The sequence below is a fragment of the Astatotilapia calliptera genome, chromosome 4, assembly GCF_900246225.1.
Source record: "Astatotilapia calliptera chromosome 4, fAstCal1.2, whole genome shotgun sequence".
In the NCBI taxonomy this organism is placed as follows: Eukaryota; Metazoa; Chordata; class Actinopteri; order Cichliformes; family Cichlidae; genus Astatotilapia; species Astatotilapia calliptera.
Window position 1 is genome coordinate 28,578,404 of NC_039305.1, and position 18,986 is coordinate 28,597,389.

At 45.5% G+C, this 18,986-nt stretch overlaps 1 protein-coding gene across 1 annotated transcript; it reads right to left on the reverse strand.

Moving 5' to 3' along the window:
- Positions 1–248: 248 nt before the first annotated feature.
- On the reverse strand, positions 249–18,984 carry engase (endo-beta-N-acetylglucosaminidase). The gene is made up of 14 exons (XM_026165954.1): positions 18,612–18,984; positions 16,794–16,870; positions 16,509–16,710; positions 14,656–14,804; positions 14,336–14,490; positions 11,404–11,552; positions 11,062–11,230; positions 10,884–10,990; positions 10,380–10,491; positions 3,464–3,651; positions 3,190–3,332; positions 1,645–1,744; positions 1,444–1,555; positions 249–930 (listed from the first exon to the last, which is right to left on the reverse strand). The coding sequence occupies exons 1-14, from the start codon at positions 18,695–18,697 to the stop codon at positions 553–555; spliced, it is 2,127 nt and encodes a 708-aa protein (XP_026021739.1). The 5' UTR covers positions 18,698–18,984; the 3' UTR covers positions 249–552.
- Between the last annotated feature and the right edge of the window lie 2 nt (positions 18,985–18,986).

An 18,986-nucleotide genomic window follows, 5' to 3' on the forward strand; every position in this document is an offset into this window, starting at 1 on the left:
TGATCACTGCTGTTGATATATTTGTGTGGGCTGTATAAGGGTAAGGTGCACCTTTCTTTTGTTTAGAATGCTACTGGCTTTACACATAACTGATCAAAACTATCAAATTTAACAAATTTCTTTCTTTCTTTTCTTGTCTGGAATGCCCAGACACCAGACTTATTTGACCCAAATATGGATCATATTTGCATTTTCGTACAGGTTACATATTGCTTTTATCCCTTCAATTTAAATTTTTGAAAATATCCTTTAGTTATCCAGTTTTATTGTTGAACATTCTTGTTAATAACTAGATCTTAAACAGGATGTAAAATGTTACAAAGCTGTATTCATAAGTATACTTACACAGCCTCAATTCACATTTCACAAGATGTTTGACATGTTTCTTTAAGCTTCTACTACACTGGGACGAGATTGGTGATTACATCACTGATGCACACTGATCCTGAAACAAATTAAGGCATTTCTCCACATTCTGCTTCACAGGTGTGATAGTAACAGTCGTAGCATGAGAGTAAATGAAGATGCTACTGGTTGGTATTTGTGTAAAATTCATTTCGAGGAATCCTTTGTGTAGCTGAGGCTTCTTCTTCCCCAGTGGCTCTCTGGGACTGGGAAACCCATCTTGATCACTGGCTCCACCACCAGCTCCAACAGGCCAGGAGGTTCTGGCACTCTCAGTTCCGTCACCCTGAACAAATTGGAATACGAGCGACCCACCAGAACCAACTGACCGGGGGGGATGCTGGGATGAGGTCCTCTCAGCTGTCGCCAGTACACCTTGAAGTGACGTACGAGGTTGCCAGGGTAGTCCCAGCGCAGAGTGGCATTGAGGAGTGAGGTTCCAGCCCCACGCAGCCACACCACGTCATCAATGCACACACCGTGAATCCTGTCTGGGGGCACCTGCAGGCTAGCTACATCTAAGACCTTGTAGAAAGAGACGAATAAGAAACATGCTAGAACCAGATTTAAATTCAAATTTTGAATAGATTACTTCTCAAAGAAAACTGGTAACCTTACTGCTGATATTGTTATAGTTGGCAAAAAACCTCTGTCCATCATTTCTTTGTCTGTCTTGAAACCTGTTCATTTAATCAGCTTCAAACTTGGAGTGTATTCTCCCAGTTTAATCTCAAGTGGACTGGAATAAACATATTTATCAGTAACTTTACATTTGTCTTCATGTCATGTGTGGCTAATAAAATGTGTACCAAATACCACAAAATAACCCCACACAAGCCCAGTGTGTAGGGCTTATTTTTTTTGTTGTTTACCTTATGCTTTTATTTTGTCGTACTGTAAGGTGACCTTAAAGGTCTTTAAAGGCGCCTATAAATAAAATGTATTATCATTATTATTTATGGATCCAAGCTTACATTCTAATCTCTAACAGCAGGCACAGAGTAATACATCGAGGAGTACTTGCTCCCACTGTCTCACCATGAGTTCTCCCACCCTGCAGCTGAAAGGCCTGTCCTCAGGCTGTCCGATGCGTTCGATCTTCACACAAACTTCTCGAAGAGTGCAGCAGTGAAGCTCCAGCTGTGAACACCTGCTCACAAACATGGGGAAAAAAATAAGTCCAAGAACTTCAACTCTTTGGAGAAATTAAAATCACTCAACTGTTAGTGCTCCACACACCTCATGGTCCAACCATTGTGGTTCAAGTTTCCACATAGCTGAGTGAACTTGTTCACTAACTGGTGCTCGTCATCCAGTACTTCAGGGGATACACTGTTAACTATAGACACACAAAAACACCCAACAACGACTCGACTTGCTGTGTGATTTGGAGGCAGGATCACAAACCTTCAATAAATGATGAAGTATCAGCAACTGTGTGAAACTAAAGCCCCTAAGCCTGACCAACAGCACTATGTAATAAATTGAGACATTAATATATATATATATATATATATATATATATATATATATATATATATACACACACACACACACACACACACACACACACACACACACACAACATGTACTGGTGCCTTTTATAGCACCAGTTCACCTCAGCACACTGTTTAAGGCCTGTTGATCAGCATCTTGGAGAACTTGCCACAGTTCTTCTGTGGATTTAAAATGTCAGTATCTTATGTCTCCTCATGCAACCCCGGACATAATCCCCGGTGTTAAGATCAGGGCTCTGTGGGGGCCACACCATCTGTTGCTGGGCTCTTTGTTCTTCTTAAAATAAGATAACAAATATTTTATTTATCCCAGTGTTAGATTTTTTTAATAGCAGTTAAAAATTAAGTTAAACAAACGTACTAAATGGCCTAAATCATGAGGATACTCCTTTATGACTCTGGATGGATGATGTGCTGCTAAAGGAATTAGGGACCAATAGGATGGCTCTACAAAGGTTTTGTTTATTGAATATTGGTTTTTGTATGAGACCTAATGGCCTCGAAGTGCCCATACTGTGCTGTAAACATGTTTAAAGTTCTTTATTTGCAGGTCTGCCAGAACAGGTTTGCGCACTGTAATGTTCAATAAACACATTTTCCTCATCCAGAACATCGCTGCAACACTTCTTTTGACAAACTCTATATTTTGCCTTCCGTCTCTTTGAGAAATCACAAGAGAATTGAGGCGTCAAAAGCAAAAAAAACCATATCTCTAAATAAATGGAATTATTCTGATTTAAGCAAGAGTTTTGCTTAGAGTGTCTATAAGCCAGACTATTCTCACAATCATACAGTTTAATATTCAAACAGCTCAGTGCCAACGCTGAGGTTTTAACCTGTGGAATCCAGAAACCAATGGATGAGTCTCTTAATCCATCTTTTGTATACAGTCTATAGTTTCCAGCCATTGAAGAATAGTAATTTCATATAGTTTGGATTGAAACACTGCAAAGTCTAAATATCTACACCACTCACCAAAGGAAGGGTCCTTTTTCTCGTTTTTAAAGAGGCACTCGCTGGGTAAACTGTCTATAATGAAACTCAATAAGGTAACAGTTTATAAAAACAACCAACAGCCGTACAAACTTAATTTCACACATGAAAATCAGTCAGTTTTTAATTAGTCTGCTCCTTAAATGTTCTCAACTATAATGTAAACCAAACTAAAGCAGAGAGGGTTTTGACTGTGCGAAATGAGTAGTGATTCCCTGTCAGGCTTAATGGTGGTGATTCAAAAAGATTTTTTGAAGGGTCTTAAGAAACTCACGTTGGATTTCCTGGACATCGACGTGTGTGCACTGACTGGCATCAGTCGTCTTCAGCTCCAAGGAGACTGCGATCTCAGGAGACGCCTTGTAGATGAGGCTCACCAGTGTACTGGACGGCAGGGGTACATGGATGGAGAAGATCCTGAATCAAGGAAAAAAAAAAGAGAAATGAGCTGTTCCATATGTGCCTTAGACTGCAGTTCTGAGTTTTCTATGTGAAAATAAGGTAGAAACTAAAACAAAATAAAGCCTCAATCAAACAAACCCACACACTTGGCACAAACTGGAGTGGTGTGGCTTGCAGGGATGAGTCCGTCGAGCAGCAGCGAACAACTTCCATTCCAGGCGTCCTTCGGGCAGCCAGAGCTTCTCAGCCACCCGAGTCCCCCTAGAGTCTGGTGGTAGTACAAAGGCTGAATCTCCTGGGCTGTCAGGTTGAACCAGCTGCTATTTGTCTCATGCTACATACAGAAAAAAAAAGAGTAAAAAATACAAAATTACTCTGCACATTTTTAAACAATGTTAATAAACTAATAAAGCAAATAGTACACTTTAATAGGTTTGACAAGTAAACTTTTGAGTAACAGGTAAGCTTTCAGCTGCTTACAGCTTAACGATGACCTGTAAAACATTACATGTTACAAACCTCTGTAAGCATGTTAAGGTTAAAGTTCATGACCATACAATTAGAATAAGACTGGCTTGTTGCAATGGTTGTAGGAAAAGTCCACTTCTCTCTGAACATGAGAAGACGGCAGCATGGTTTAGGTTTGCAAAGTTGTTGTGTCTGAACAAACCACAAGACTTGTGGAATAACGTCCTTTGGACACACAAGGGGAGGTGCCTGCACCACATGTGAAAACAAACACCTCATACCAACTAACGAGCAAGGTGGTGCAGAGATGACGGTTTAGGTTGGTTTTCAGAGGATGGGACCCGGACACCCTGCTGACCCTGAACTCCTCCGTACACTAAACTAGTCTAGAGTCAAATGTCCGGCTGTCTGGGCGATAACCGATCATCTTAAACACACAAAGTAAATCTACAACAGAATAACTGAAAGTGGTTCAAGACGTTAACAAGAAGTGTACTTTGTTTTTCACAGACTAATTCTGGAGTTTGTCTTCTTTAAATAAATAATTACACTGTTGATGATGTTTGTTTGTTTTTTAAATTATCACCTGATATGCAAAATTGTCTTTCCATCCATCCATCCATCCATCTTAATCTGCTTTATCAGAGGCCGGGTCGCGGGGGCAGCAGCCTAAGCAAAAAGGCCCAGACCTCCCTCTCCCCAGCCACATCCTCCAGCTTATCCGGGGGAACACCAAGGCGTTCCCAGGCCAGCCGAGAGATATAATCTCTCCAGCGTGTCCTGGGTCTGCCCCGGGGCCTCCTCCCGGTGGGACATGCCTGGAACACCTCACCCAGGAGGCACCCAGGGGGCATCCTTGTCAGATGCCCGAACCACCTCAGCTGGCTCCCTTCGATGTGGAGCGGCAGCTGCTCTACTCTGAGCCCCTCCCGGATGGCCGAACTTCTCATCCTATCTCTAAGGGAGAGGCCAGCCACCCTTCGGAGGAAGCTCATTTCTGCCGCTTGTATCCGTGATCTCGTTCTTTCGGTCACTACCCACAGCTCGTGGCCATAGGTGAGGGTAGGGACGTAGATCGACCGGTAACTTGAGAGCTTCACTTTTACACTCAGCTCCCTCTTCACCACGACGGACCGGTGCAGCGCCCGCATTACTGCAGCCCCAATCCGTCTGTCGATCTCCGGCTCCCTTCTCCCATCACTCGCGAACAAGACCCCGACATACTTGAACTCCTCCACTTGGGGCAGGAACTCATCCCCGACCCCGGAGTGGGCACTCCACCCTTTTCCGGCTGAGAACCATGGCCTCAGATTTGGAGGTGCTGATCCTCATTCCCGCTGCTTCACACTCGGCTGCGAACCGATGAAGCCAACAGAACCACATCATCCGCAAAAATCAGAGATGAGATTCTGAGGCCACCAAAGCGAAAGCCCTCCGCCATTTGGCTGCGCCTAGAAATCCTGTCCATGAAAATTATGAACAGAACCGGAGACAAAGGGCAGCCCTGGCGGAGCCCATCACCCACCGGGAACGAGTCCGACTTATTGCCGGCTGTGGCGTGAATAAGACACGGCGGGACCACGGAGCAACGTTCAGAGTCATCTTTATTTACATCTCACCACACCACAACCCCCCCAAACCCCTCAGTCCCCGTGTTTTTAACTAGGCGGGCGTGATTAAGGATGCCGTGCAGGTGCGTCCGCCCTCCCTGCACGGCACCGCAGACCACGCCCCACCACATACCCCCATCGCCCGATTGAGGCCGGGGAGCCATCCGGCCGAACCTACTCCCCCACCGCCAGTGGGAGAGGGAATCAGCCCGGACAGCTGGCACCCCCAGGCCCTGGCCAAGCGACGGGGAGGTGCGAGTTCAGGCGGCCGCCCGCGAATCCAGCGGCGCAGGCAAAGCTGGTTCGGAAGTCGGACACGTGACAGGTGCACCCGGCGCGGCCGGCACAAGCGTGAGCCCCAGCTCACAGGTGGCTGGGCAGAGGTGTGGCGTGTACAGGCCTCTGGTGGTGGTGAGGCCGGTCTGGCGAGCACGGCGATCTCAAGCGTGGCGCCCGCCTCGCTCGCCAGTTCCACTCGAGCAAGCTCCCCTGGCACTGGGACCTCCAGCTCCTTGCGCGGCCCCTCCGTCACCGCTGTCGCTCCCTGCTGGAGCAGCCCATAGCGCGACTCCTCCGTCACTACTGCTCCCTCCGCCGCCACTCCCGGCTCGAGCAGCCCCTCGTGCAGCTCCTCTTTCTCCAACCGGCGCAGACCCTCGCGCACCTCGTCTGCCGCCTCCGGTTGGAGCGGCTCATCCACCACTCCCGGCAGGAGCAGCCCTTCACCTGGCTGTTCCCCCTCCTCCGGCAGGCGCAGATCCCCGCGCGCCTCGTCTGCCACCTCCGGCTGCTGAGGTGCCTCACGCGGCTCCTCCACCGCTTCACTGTCCTCGGGACACACCTGTGGGGGTGGCGCCCAGGCCCAGAGCAGCGCCGCCAGCTCCCCAATCCTTTCCAGGTGCCGCTTGGACTGGTCCTGCAGCTCTTCCTGCTGGCGACGCACCTCCGCCGCCTGCTCCCGCTGGGCGGCCGCCATTTCGGCCACCCTCTGGGCCAGCTCCTCCATTCCCTGGCTCCGATATGGACCCGCCGTGCTGCCTCCTGGGTTTCGGCACCAATGTGGCGTGAATAAGACACGGCGGGACCACGGAGCAACGTTCAGAGTCATCTTTATTTACATCTCACCACACCACAACCCCCCCAAACCCCTCAGTCCCCGTGTTTTTAACTAGGCGGGCGTGATTAAGGATGCCGTGCAGGTGCGTCCGCCCTCCCTGCACGGCACCGCAGACCACGCCCCACCACACCGGCAATGCGAACCAAGCTCTTACAATGGTTGTATAGGGATCGAATGGCCCGTAGCAATGGGCCAGACACCCCATACTCCCGCAACACCTCCCACAGGACACCCCGAGGGACACGGTCGAATGCCTTCTCCAAGTCCACAAAACACATGTAGACTGGTTGGGCAAACTCCCATGCACCCTCAAGTACCCTCGAGAGGATAAAGAGCTGGTCCAGTGTTCCGCGACGAGGACGAAAACCGCATTGTTCCTCCTGTATTTGAGGTTCGACTAGCGGACAAACTCTCCTTTCCAGCACCCTGGCATAGACTTTCCCAGGGAGGCTGAGGAGTGTGATCCCCCTGTAGTTGGAACACACCCTCCGGTCCCCCTTCTTAAAGATGGGGACCACCACCCCGGTCTGCCAGTCCACAGGTACTGCCCCTGATGTCCACGCAACATTGCAGAGGCGTGTCAAGCAGGACAGCCCTACAACGTCCAGAGCCTTCAGGAACTCGGGGCGGACCTCATCAACACCAGGGGCTCTGCCACCAAGGAGTTGTTTAACTGCCTCAGTGACCTCGCCCCTGGAAATTGGCGGGTCATTCCCCTCATCCCCAGACTCTGCTTCCTCCTCGGAAGACGTGTCGGTGGGATTAAGGAGGTCCTCGAAGTATTCCTTCCACCGCCTGACAATTTTCTCAGTCGACGTCAGCAGCGCTCCGCCAGCACTATACACAGTGTAGGTAGAGCACCGCTTTCCCCTCCTGAGACGCCTGACGGTTTGCCAGAATCTCTTCGAGGCAGTCCGAAAGTCTTTTTCCATGGCCTCTCCGAACTCCTCCCACACCCGAGTTTTTGCTTCAGCCACTGCCCAAGCCGCATTCCGCTTAGCCTGTCGATACCTGTCGGCTGCCTCCGGAGTCCCACAGGCTAACCAAGCCCGATAGGACTCCTTCTTCAGCCTGGTGGCTCCCTTCACCTCTGGTGTCCACCATTTGGTTCGGGGATTACCACCACGGCAGGCACCAACCACCTTTTGGCCGCAGCTCAATGCAGCAGCTTCGGCAATGGAGACGCTGAACATGGTCCATTCGGACTCAATGTCCCCAGTCTCCCTCGGAATGCTGTTGAAGCTCTGCCGGAGGTGTGCGTTGAAGATCTCGCGGACTGGGGCCTCTGCTAGACGTTCCCAGCACACCCTCACTACGCGTTTAGGTGCACCAGGTCTGTCCAGCGTCCTCCCCCGCCACCTGATCCAACTCACCACCAGGTGGTGATCAGTTGACAGCTCAGCCCCTCTCTTTACCCGAGTGTCCAGAACATATGGTCGCAGGTCTGGTGATACGATTACAAAATCGATCATCGACCTACGGCCTAGAGCGTCCTGGTGCCACGTGCACTTATGGACACTCTTATGTTCGAACAGGGTGTTCGTTATGGCCAAACTGTGATTAGCACAGAAGTCCAATAACAAAGCACCGCTCGGGTTCAGATCAGGGAGGCCGTTCCTCCCAATCACGTCCCTCCAGGTCTCGCTGTCGTTACCCACGTGAGCATTGAAGTCTCCCAGCAGGACAACAGAGTCTCCAGGTGGAGCACCTTCCAGCAAGGACTCTAAGAAGGCTGGGTACTCCGAACTGCCACTCGGCGCATAAGCGCAGATGACAGTCAGGACCCGTTCCCCGACCCTAAGGCGCAGGGAACAAACCCTCTCGTCCACCGGGAAAAACCCCAACGTACCGGCAGCAAGCCGAGGGGATATTAGGATACCCACCCCAGCCCGCCGCCTCTCACCAGGGGCAACTCCAGACTGAGACAGAGTCCAGCCCCTCTCCAGGAGACTGGTTCCAGAGCCCAAGCCATGCGTAGAGGTGAGCCCGACTATATCTAGCCGGTACCTCTCAACCTCACGCACTAACTCAGGCTCCTTCCCCACCAGAGAGGTGACATTCCATGTCCCTATTGCCAGTCTTGGCAGCCGGGGGTCAGTCCGCCAGGGCCTCCGCTCCTGGCCGCCACCCGGCACACAATGCACCCGACCCCTATGGCGCCTCCTGCGGGTGGTGGGCCTGCGGGAGGATGGGCCCATGTCTCCTCTTCGGGCTGTGCCCGGCCGGGCCCCATGGACTAAGGCCCGGCCACCAGATGCTCGCCCTCAGGCACCCTCCCCGGGCCTGGCTCCAGGGCGGGGCCCCGGTAACCCTATCCCGGGCAGGGTAAACTGTTCCCTCGATATTCTTTTCATAAGGGTCTTCTGAATCGCTCTTTGTCTGGTCCCTCACCCAGGACCAATTTGCCATGGGAGACCCTACCAGGGGGCAAAAGCCCCCAGACAACATAGCCCCTGGGATCCCTGGGACACACAAACCCCTCCACCACGATAAGGTAGCGATTCAAGGAGGAGAATTGTCTTTCCTTTACATAAAAAAATGTAAAGTGTAATATGAGTATTCACTGTTGTACTGGTAACAGTGAATACTGTCCTTTTTCTTTTTTATGTAAATTGTCTTTCCTTTACATAAAAAAGAAAAAGGACAGTATTCACTGTTACCAGTACAACAGTGAATACTCATATTACACGAGTAAGCCCTCTGATCCAAAAGCACAGGCTTCAGCTTGGTCTTGGCTTCAGACAGTTTCTTCTATTCTATCTCTATAGTGATGTCAGTGAGATCATTACCAGAGGGGGACACCCTAAATAAGGCCATCTGAGTCACAAAGCTCTCTGTAAGTACAGAAGACCACCCACCTGCTGTTCAAACCTTCTGTTTGTGAGGAAAAGCTCTGTTTAGAAGAATGGGAGACGGGACAGCAATGGCAAAGCAACTTAAGGAGTGTACATCAAAGCTATACAACACCTCAGAAATCAACCCTTTTCTACACAATCTATGACGCTAACACAAAGTTAGCACACCCCTTCACACTAGCCAAGCAGATGAAACTTGACTGGGATTGAAAACAAAACAAAAGAAGTGATGCAACAGCTTTTAGAATCACACCTTGTTCCAAGTGTACTCAGATCACTGTCAGCCCTGTAAACTGCTCCAGGGCTGTTTTTGACTTTGCCGTGAGTTTTGTGGTAAAACTTCAAAGAAATATCTTATGGAAGTTTTCCTTATTAGGATAGAAATATGTGCAAGTATGTAGGAGCATTTCTTTTAGGATTCATTTTAAAATTCTTTTATTTGCTTTTAAAGCCCTCCATAGCCTAACCCCATCTTATCTCTCTGAGCTGCTACAGCCTTATACACCCACCCGCTCTCTCAGGTCAGCTGATCAGCTGCTCCTGAATGTACCCAGGGCTGAGCATAGAGGAGATCGTGCGCCAACCTATGGAACGATCTCCCTTCAGAGAGCAGACAGGCTTCTTCTCTACCTGTTTTTAAATCACTCCTGGAAACCCACCTCTTCACCCTGGCCTTTGACACCACGTGAGATTTTGGTTTTTATTTTTAGTGTTATTTTAGTTGTTTTTAGTTGATTCTATGCTGTTTTATCTTGTTTTTTAATATAGGGCTGTTTTAATTTTTATGTATTATGTGTTTTATTTATTTTTGCTGTCTTCTGTTATTCTATTGTTTTTAACTTATTTTCTGTACAGCACTTTGGTCCTGTGCTGGGTATTTTAAAGTGCTTTCTAAATAAAATGTGAGCAAAAGAAAGTTTAGTGTCATATTGTTATTGGCATTTACACAGGGAGTAATGCAAAGGTAATACATGAAGCAGTGTAATACATAAATAACGCTTTACTTCAGTACCTGTCCTTGCCAGTAGACGGCATTCCCAAAGCCCTGGCAGAAGGAGGAGACGAAGGGGAGCGGTGAGGCTAGTCGGTGGATGTACAGGTAGTTTGACAGAAGAGCCCAGAACCTGCACAGAGGACAGACATCTCAGTCTTTACACTGACTAACATGCCCCACATATTGTCTATATTTGAAAGATGGATGCTGTGTCCAGTTCTCAGAAGTGTTGCAAATGCACAAGAACCTTAACTTAGCATTTACTCCAACAGCCAGCAAGGAGTGATTGTAAGTCTGAATGTGAAAAAGGCTCTCAGCTTCCTCCCCCTATTATGGTTCTCATTAGAGCCCAAAAGGACTGACAAGTGAGAAGTTACTAGCCTCTCAGTGCACAATCTCACTTCTGCTGCTTACTGTTAAAAAACAAGACAGTGATGGCTAAAGCCTTCAACTTATGGTGCCTACACCCATCTATAAATACAGTCTGATTTTTTCACAGAGTAGATGTTGCACTAGTCTCACTTGTCTTGATTCTTGCGGAATTCACTCTTATCCTCATGAGTCTCGTATACCCAGCCAGGAGCAAAGATGGCTACAGAGAAGTTGTGCCTTCGAATGATCTCCAGCGCCTGCAGACAACCAAAATCAGACGCTGCACGGTACAAGCACAAGCTGGTAAACACAATTCACAGTTTCTTACCTTATTTGTCTCAAACATTCCTCCTACTACCTCTCCTCGAGCAAACACATCCACTCCAACATAGATGTCAGCTTGGCGGTCTTGGAGCGCCAGGTTCTTCATCTCCACTAGGTTCTCCTCCTTCCAGTTGTAGTTGGTAAAGAGGCCATCGCAAGCATCAAAAAACACCCTGGTATGGAGATATTGACACGGATACATAACTGTTTGCCAGGAACTGACAGGCTAGAAGCAATCGTGATCTAAAAGGTCTGACACACTTCTGTGGACCAAAGTTCTCTTTTTCAGTCTTTGTTTTTGATCAGATGCTATAAAGGAAACACGTTTTGTTTTTTTTTAATCTACCTGTTGGACTGGTTGAGCTCATTCTGCCATTTTAGCTCTCCATTGTCAAGTACACTGTCGTACCACAGCACAAGGCTGCCGGACACTCTCTCGTGCATCTGGTCTGTCAGATAGCGCAGGAACAGCGGCACATTTCGCACTGCAACCTCCTGTAAGCAGAGAGCAGCACACATGATCCATCTGCTACAGCTGCAAAGACTGACACTGTCATGCAATCGGTTTACTTTTTCCCAAAAGGTAAGCACAAATCAAAGCACACATCAGTAGTACAGCGGTCCCTCGCTATAGCACGGTTCACCTTTCACGGCCTCGCTGTTTTGCAGATTTTTTTGTGCAATTTTGCATGCTTTTTTTTTTTAAATACACAGCGAATTGTGTTCTGCATGCTGATTGGCTGTAGACCATTGTCAATCGTGTCGTGTCTCCTGTCCAGTAAAGAATGCGTTCAGCTTGTCAAATTTACATAAATCTTCAATTGCTAGCAGTGTGACTCTGAAGTGCTGCACTGTGTGTTTGTACGTTTTCTCCCCAACAAACACGGCAATGTCAACGAAACGTTCTATACTACTGGACTTATTTTTCTACAACGGTTTGAACTTTAAGAGTCTTTAAACAAGAGAGAAAAGTGTTAAAATGTTCATGCCTGTCTGAAAAAAAGTGTATATAGTGAGTAGTGAGGGGTTTTACATTAAAACATCTCTAATAATTGTAGAAAATAAAGCTGACTACTTTGTGGATTTCACCTATCGCGAGTTATTTTTAGAATGTAACTCCTGCCATAAACGAGGGACCGCTGTTTCTGATTAAATCATTTCTTTGACCTGCTCCAATAGATGGTAGAGTAAAAGCTAAATACTCACAGCCTGTTATTAATGACAGATGTAGGATTTGTTTTTGCTTCTGTGGCTTTTTCAGTGATTTAATAGGTTTTCAATAAGATTGCATAAAAGCTGTCTGTAATCCTTCCCCTCTACATCTACTGACAAAGATGTAGAGGGTGCTGCCATTTCTGGGAAAACGGTACATTAAGATTTACAACATACAATTAAGTATTGTGTAAAAGATGACTTATTCGTCTCAGTCCAGTTTATTTTTTTAAGTGTTATTAAAAAAATAAACAGAAAAAAATTTAGGCTTTTTTCCTTTTTTAGATAGTTAAGAATAGAAACTGGAGACAGAGAGAGCGGGAAGATGGAACAAATGGCATCTGGTTGAAGTCAAACCTGCCACTGCATTACAGTTTTTCTCAAATGCTAAAACACATGTCACAACGTTACCACCAGGTCCCCCAATGTCCAAACACAACACCCTTCTCTAAAGCTACATAAACACAACCACACCTTCCCACTGCAAAACTCAAACTCCCACACCAAGAGAGCAGCTCGAAGCTGTCAAAACTGTAAACACTATACACAGCATTACACACTACAGCAAAACAATTGAAAACACAATGCTCAATTTGTGAGAAGGTTCTTTGTTTCATAACTGCCAATGCATATTTTAGAAACTATACAGTAACGGATCGTCGTAGATCTCTGCAGAGGATTAGGCATTTAGATTTGTGAGTTTCATATGAGTAGTATAAATCTATAGAAAATCCTGCATGTACGTACACTACTGTAACACAACTCAATGCAAAAACAGAATCTATTGCACACAACAGTAATCTTGAAAACATGAACAGGGTGTGAAGTTTTTTTATTTACGTTATTCACACCACACACACACCACAATCACTGTGCGGCATCATGTCGCTGAGCTGTTGCTCGCATCTCGTCCGTAATGATGGTGCGAGGTTGTCTTGCTCTCCCTCCTGGACCTTCTCCTCTCCCATGTTGGCCTTCTCCTCTTCCTCGTTGGTCGCTCCTCTTCCTCCTCTCATTTGAACTCCTCTTCCTCATTGGCCTGCTCCTCTTCTTCCAGGGCCAGCTTATCTCCCTCCTCTGCATCAAATTCCTCTTCCCCTGACTCTGCCTTCATCCATTGTGTTTGTTTGGAACCTTCAGCATACTGTGCACTCTGAACTTGCTTTTACATGTGGGTACAGCATTAGCAACAAGTGTCTTCAATTTTGAGTCATTGTGTGTAGTGAATGACGCCAGGTGTGTTCCCTGTGTTCAAAGATTGGGGACTGTGGCAAGCATTTTGCATCACATGGGCTTTCATTTGAGGATATGAGCAGAGTTGTTTTGCAACATGTGTTTTAGCAAGGAAAAATGTGTTTAGATTTATGAGTACAGAGGGTTGTGTTTTGTGAATTGTGTCTTCATGTGACATGTGTTTATGGTACTGGAATATGGTGGCTACATTTAGTAAATGTGTTTAGACTACTGGTCATTTGGGTTACAGGATTGGCTTTTGTGTTTTAACATTTGAGAAAAACTGTAAACACAGGTTCATTATGTCAGCTACACTGGCACCCAATATGTTGGCTTTGTAATCATCAGGAACTCTGTCCCTGACTGCCTCCTAATCCATGCCATTCCAAGCTATGGTAAATTCTTGATCAAGTGCAGGAGTTTATGTACCTGAGGGTCTTGTTCATAAATGAGGGCACAAGCAGCAGAAATGAGCTTCCTCTGAAGTGTGGCTGAGCTCTCCGTTCAAGATAGGATGACGAGTTTGGTCATTAGGAAGGAACTTGGAGTGGAGCTGCTGCTCCTCCACATCTAAATAACCCAATTTAGGTGATTCGGGCATCTGTCTACAATGCCTCCTAAATGAGGTGTTGCGAGGAAACCCCACAATAAACACAGGACACACTGGAGGGATTATATCTCTTAGCTAGCTTGGAAAACACCTGTGAGTACCCTGGATGAGCTGGAAGAGCTGACTAGGGGTAAAACTTGGTGCCGGTTGGGAGATGGATTAAAAAATTGGCTGTATTTCCTAAACATTTTGTTTTAGAGGTGAGCACAGAAGCTTTACTCACACTGAGCTTGTTCTCTATGTTAATGAGCCAGCCGTCAAAGCCAAAACAGTGGCTAATCTGGACAAGTTTATCAGCTACTCTCCGGTACGACTCCTCATCTTTCAGGAAGTCTTCACACATCGCAGCTCCATTTATCCACTCTGTGATGAAAGTCCCTGTAGACCACAGCAGTTTAACATTTCAAGACAAGAAAAGATACCATTTCTCTTTCTGCCAACATACTCCTTTTCTTTTAGTATATCCTACATTTAAAATTTATGATGCTATTTCAGACGTACTAAACTGGGTCTGGTTCTGCTTTATTGAGACTTTCTGCTCACCAATAACGATGACTCCATGTTTGTGTGCAGCATTGGTCCACACAGCCGGAGGAATAGTTACCAGGTGGTGTGAAAAGTAGTTAAAAATATCGATGTACTGCCAGTGGTAGAAAGCATATGGAGCCTCTGCATTTGTGCCCTGAACAAACCTTAGAGGGGAAACAGAAGAAAGCCTGTGTGAGACCAGTACAACAGTGTGACTGTAACAACATCTCCATGAACTTAAACCAAAGAAATAAAAGCTTAAGCCACAAGTTTAGGCTGTTCTAGGTAAGGTGTATCAAACTGTAGCATTTACAGTACATGTAGTTGGTTGTAACTGGATGTGTGTTGGGATTTACAAGCATTTCGAATTTTCTTCTAGCTGGGAACAAGTGACCTGACATCTTTTCTCCAGAGGAAGAAAATGTGTCAATCAGATCTAAAATAATTTAAAGTAGTAATGAAACTCTACGCGTTTTAAGGTTATTTTACGGCATGGAGCCTCACTAAAAACTGTCATGCATACAAAACTGCCGTTTGCTGCAGTTTTCTTAAGTAGCTATACCATGGTCTAAGGCATAGTTTGTGGGCTGGCCCTTGATGGATCTCAGAACTGGGCAGAGCGGCAGCCTGCAGCCAGTTAGAAGCTAATCAGTTGGATGACCTGGTGCAGTGTCTAAGAATAATTCAGAATGAATAATTACAGATTTTAATATAATACACTGGTTTTAGGGTGGACCCTTTAGTTATTAAATCAAAGGCAGGGAATTAGTTGTGTTGACCAAATCTTTTCAAAGTAAATTAAAGAACTATTTGTGGCAAAGATGATAAGAGGAGAATATGTCCAATATTGTTGCAGTCGCTTACGCACGCACGCACACGCACACACACGCACACACACACGCACACACACACGCACACACACACACACACACACACTATGCTAACTAAAGCCACAAGGAAATTATGCTTTCAAAAAAAATTGTTGGTAAGATAAAAAAGACAAAAACAGCTCTGTATCACCTGTTTGCATGTTTTCTGACCGTCTGCACTGAGACAGAAGCAGCTACTGTCGATGTATTAGCCTTCCCCGTCACAAACGCTAGCTCACAAATTTAATTATTCGGCTGCTCCATGGCCTGTTTCCTGTCACGCACGCTGCTGTTTTGGCTGCAGCTCATTATTATTGTAAAAATATGCCACTTTGACCGTAGGCCTGCTGATATATTGCGAAAGACACTTTGTTTTCTAGGGCTCTCATAAACATAGCTTTTGTTCATGTATAGAATCGATCAGCATTGAGCATGATTGCAGGTGTTAGGGTAAATGACGCAAAAATGCCACTGAAAGTGGTTATATGGAAAAGGACTAATATACAAGGACTGCTGATTCAGCGTGGTCCTTGTGTAAGAGTACCAAACAATCAGGATTTAACACCATAACACACCCACACATATCATTTTTGTGCTTAACATGCACGGACAGAAGAAGGTTATTATTTAAAGCACCATAGTAAACTGCTGTATTGATAGTCTATGTTAAAATACGAAGAAAACTATCACACCCTATTATTAAGACAGACAAATATCTGACTTTAATTACAGTTTTGTATTTCAACAAGCTAATTAAATATAGATATTTGCCAAGGCAACAATTTTAGCTGTACCCTTTACCCCAGTGGCTTTAACCCTTTTTATAAGGTCAGCATGCACAAGGTTTGGGTGCTCTGTGATCATATCGCAAGGTGTCACATTAAGGTCTGTCAGCAAGATTAGCCAGAAATCACCGTGCTGAATCTTATGATTCAGAAACGTGAAGCATAGACAAAGAAAGTGCGTATCACATGTTGGCATGGCTCACTCGCTTCATACCTGTCATCAAGGTAGCCACCCATCATGTCATGAGACACCAAGGTCCGTCGCAGACAACGGTCCAGAGGAGGCTCTCTAGGTGCCAAGGGGACAACTGCCACACTGAAGGGGTTTGCCTTACTTCTTGTCCACGACAACAGATCCTCCATTGATTCAAGACCGCAGGTGATTGGTTCAGTGGTGTCAGCATCATAATGTTTCTCTTGAAGACAACAAGAAACAGCATGTACAAGAATGTACAACATACCAGCTTTAACTCAGATCTTTTTAGACTTGTAACCTTACTAGGTAGCGGTGACGCTGTATACGTGACGACTTCACAAGTAACTGAGTCCGTGGGCTGATCCAAACAAGATTCCAACCTGATAAAGGATAAGAAACCAGGAAAAGGTTTTTTTTTAAATTGGTTTTTAAACTAATCTGATGTGACAGTATTTCCGAAAAAGGTTCCCAGACATCAAAAATTTTTCTGACAATATTGCAATTAATCGGTTCCCAGACAGAGAAAATTCCCTTAACATAAAAAAGTTGCTCTGGAAGAGTCCTGGAAGAGTCCAGCACCCACCGGAAATTAGTCCGAATTGTTGCCAGTGTTGTGCCAGAAAGTGATCGCCTACCAAAACCTGATTTCCAGTGCTTCCTGGTTTTTATGTGTAATCTCTTTGTGTATGTTGGTAAATAGACTTCAGTGAAGAGGGTTTACAAAGGGGTTATATACAAAATGTAAAAATTACATGTTTTTCAAGTATCTTTATAACTCTGTGTTATTGTACTTACATTATAACCAATCGTGTCCTTTTTGTCCACTTAAAATATGTTTACAGAACTGTTGTTATATTTGTTGCAATATCTTCTGTCCTCTTGGCCAGATTGCTCTTAAAAAACACATTTTTAACTGGATAAATAAAGGATATATAAAAGTCACTGCCAAAAACTGATTACGGCTTCTACCTTGTTACAAGAATGCTGTTTGTGGTTCAAGATGACCTGATATCATTCATACATACATATATTTGACATATGTCTCACATATTATAGACCAACAAGTTATTTATAGCAGTTTAAATACGAGCAACCAGTTTTTGGCAAATACCGGAAATCAGTTTTTGGCAGACGATCATTTCTTGGCATAACACTGGTAATGTGGACAAAGCTCCCGTAACAAGGACTGAATGGCTAATAACAATGGACCGGACACCCCATACTCCCGAAGCATCCCCCATGGGACACTCCAGTGCCTTTTCCACACACTCTCAAATATCATTGAGGGGATAAAGAGCTGGTTCAGTGGTCTGCGAACAGGACAAAAACCACCTTGTTCCTCCTGTATCTGTCGTTCAACTAACAAACACTCTCCCTTTCAAACAAACAAACTGTGGTTTATGAAAAAGTCCAAAAACAAAACACAGCTCGGGATCAGTTTAGACAGGTCGTTCCTCCCAGTCACGCTCCTCGATGTCTCCTTGTCGTTGCCCACTCAGTGACTTCAATAAGCCTGGTTACTCTGAACTGTTTGATGCATAAGCACAAACAGTCAGGAATCGTTCCCTGACCAGAAGGTGCAGGGAAGCAACCTTCTCATCCACCGACGAGAACCCCAATGTATCTGGCATGATCCCCATAAATGATCATTCCCTTCCTGCTTCCAGTAATGTGTCCCGTAGTTTTCTCCTTTCTCTTCTCCTAGGTGAAGACGGAGCTTAACTTGACAAGACAGAAGATCTTGACCGGAAGTTCTCTAACATAACTTTTTTTGGCAACGTGATCGATCATTTCGTATCCTCTCTTTGAGATTTAAAAATCAGTTTTACAAAAGACACCTGACAAATATCTCATAGCATTTCAATAAAGACATTTCAAGTGGCAAAAAGGTGATTAATTATAATATCAAACGCAGAGCAGGAAGAATAGCAGACTGTTAAACATACTTGCAAAGCTGTTCTTTGTTTTATATTTAACGCCATAGGTTATGTTGACTACAGCCTATTTACCAAAATAAATAAAGATATAAGGCATAAAAAAAAAAGAAATACGTATATCGGGAACTTTTAGGCCTAATTTTCACACAGCAGGCAGAAGGGCTCTCCTGACTAAATGTTGTACCTCTTTCCTGCGACACCATCACTTTCCTCTCCGTTCTTTCTTTTCCTTCGTAAAGGAAGCTGGATTTCCTCACCACTCGATGCCATTTCCCTGAATTTCGTGCAGAGAGTAATGAAGTGTCAAGTTATCTGAAGACATGGAAACTGAAACGGCTTTTCAACCAGTGAGGACGTCGTTCTCTCTCTCATTCTCTCTCAAGTTAATAGGCGGTTGCAGACAGCTGAAAGGTGCACACCACCACCTACTGTACAGTGTGTACATCATCATGTTATTAACAAACTAAATCAGCTCCCAACCAGCTGTGTTTCTCTCAAATAACAAAAATTGCTTTCCTAGTTCCTTCTTCTCTTAGTCTCCTTCCTACACCTTCAGCCC

What these genes read in the sequence shown, in the direction of transcription:
- engase (XM_026165954.1), bottom strand. Translation starts at nt 18,697, where the DNA reads ATGGCATCGAGTGGTGAGGAAATCCAGCTTCCTTTACGAAGGAAAAGA. An exon ending in GATGGTGTCGCAGGAAAGAG is followed by an intron (nt 16,871 to 18,611) that starts GTACAACATTTA and finishes ATCCTTTATCAG; the next exon opens with GTTGGAATCTTGTTTGGATC. An exon ending in CACAATGGTTGGACCATGAG is followed by an intron (nt 1,556 to 1,644) that starts GTGTGTGGAGCA and finishes GTTTGTGAGCAG; the next exon opens with GTGTTCACAGCTGGAGCTTC.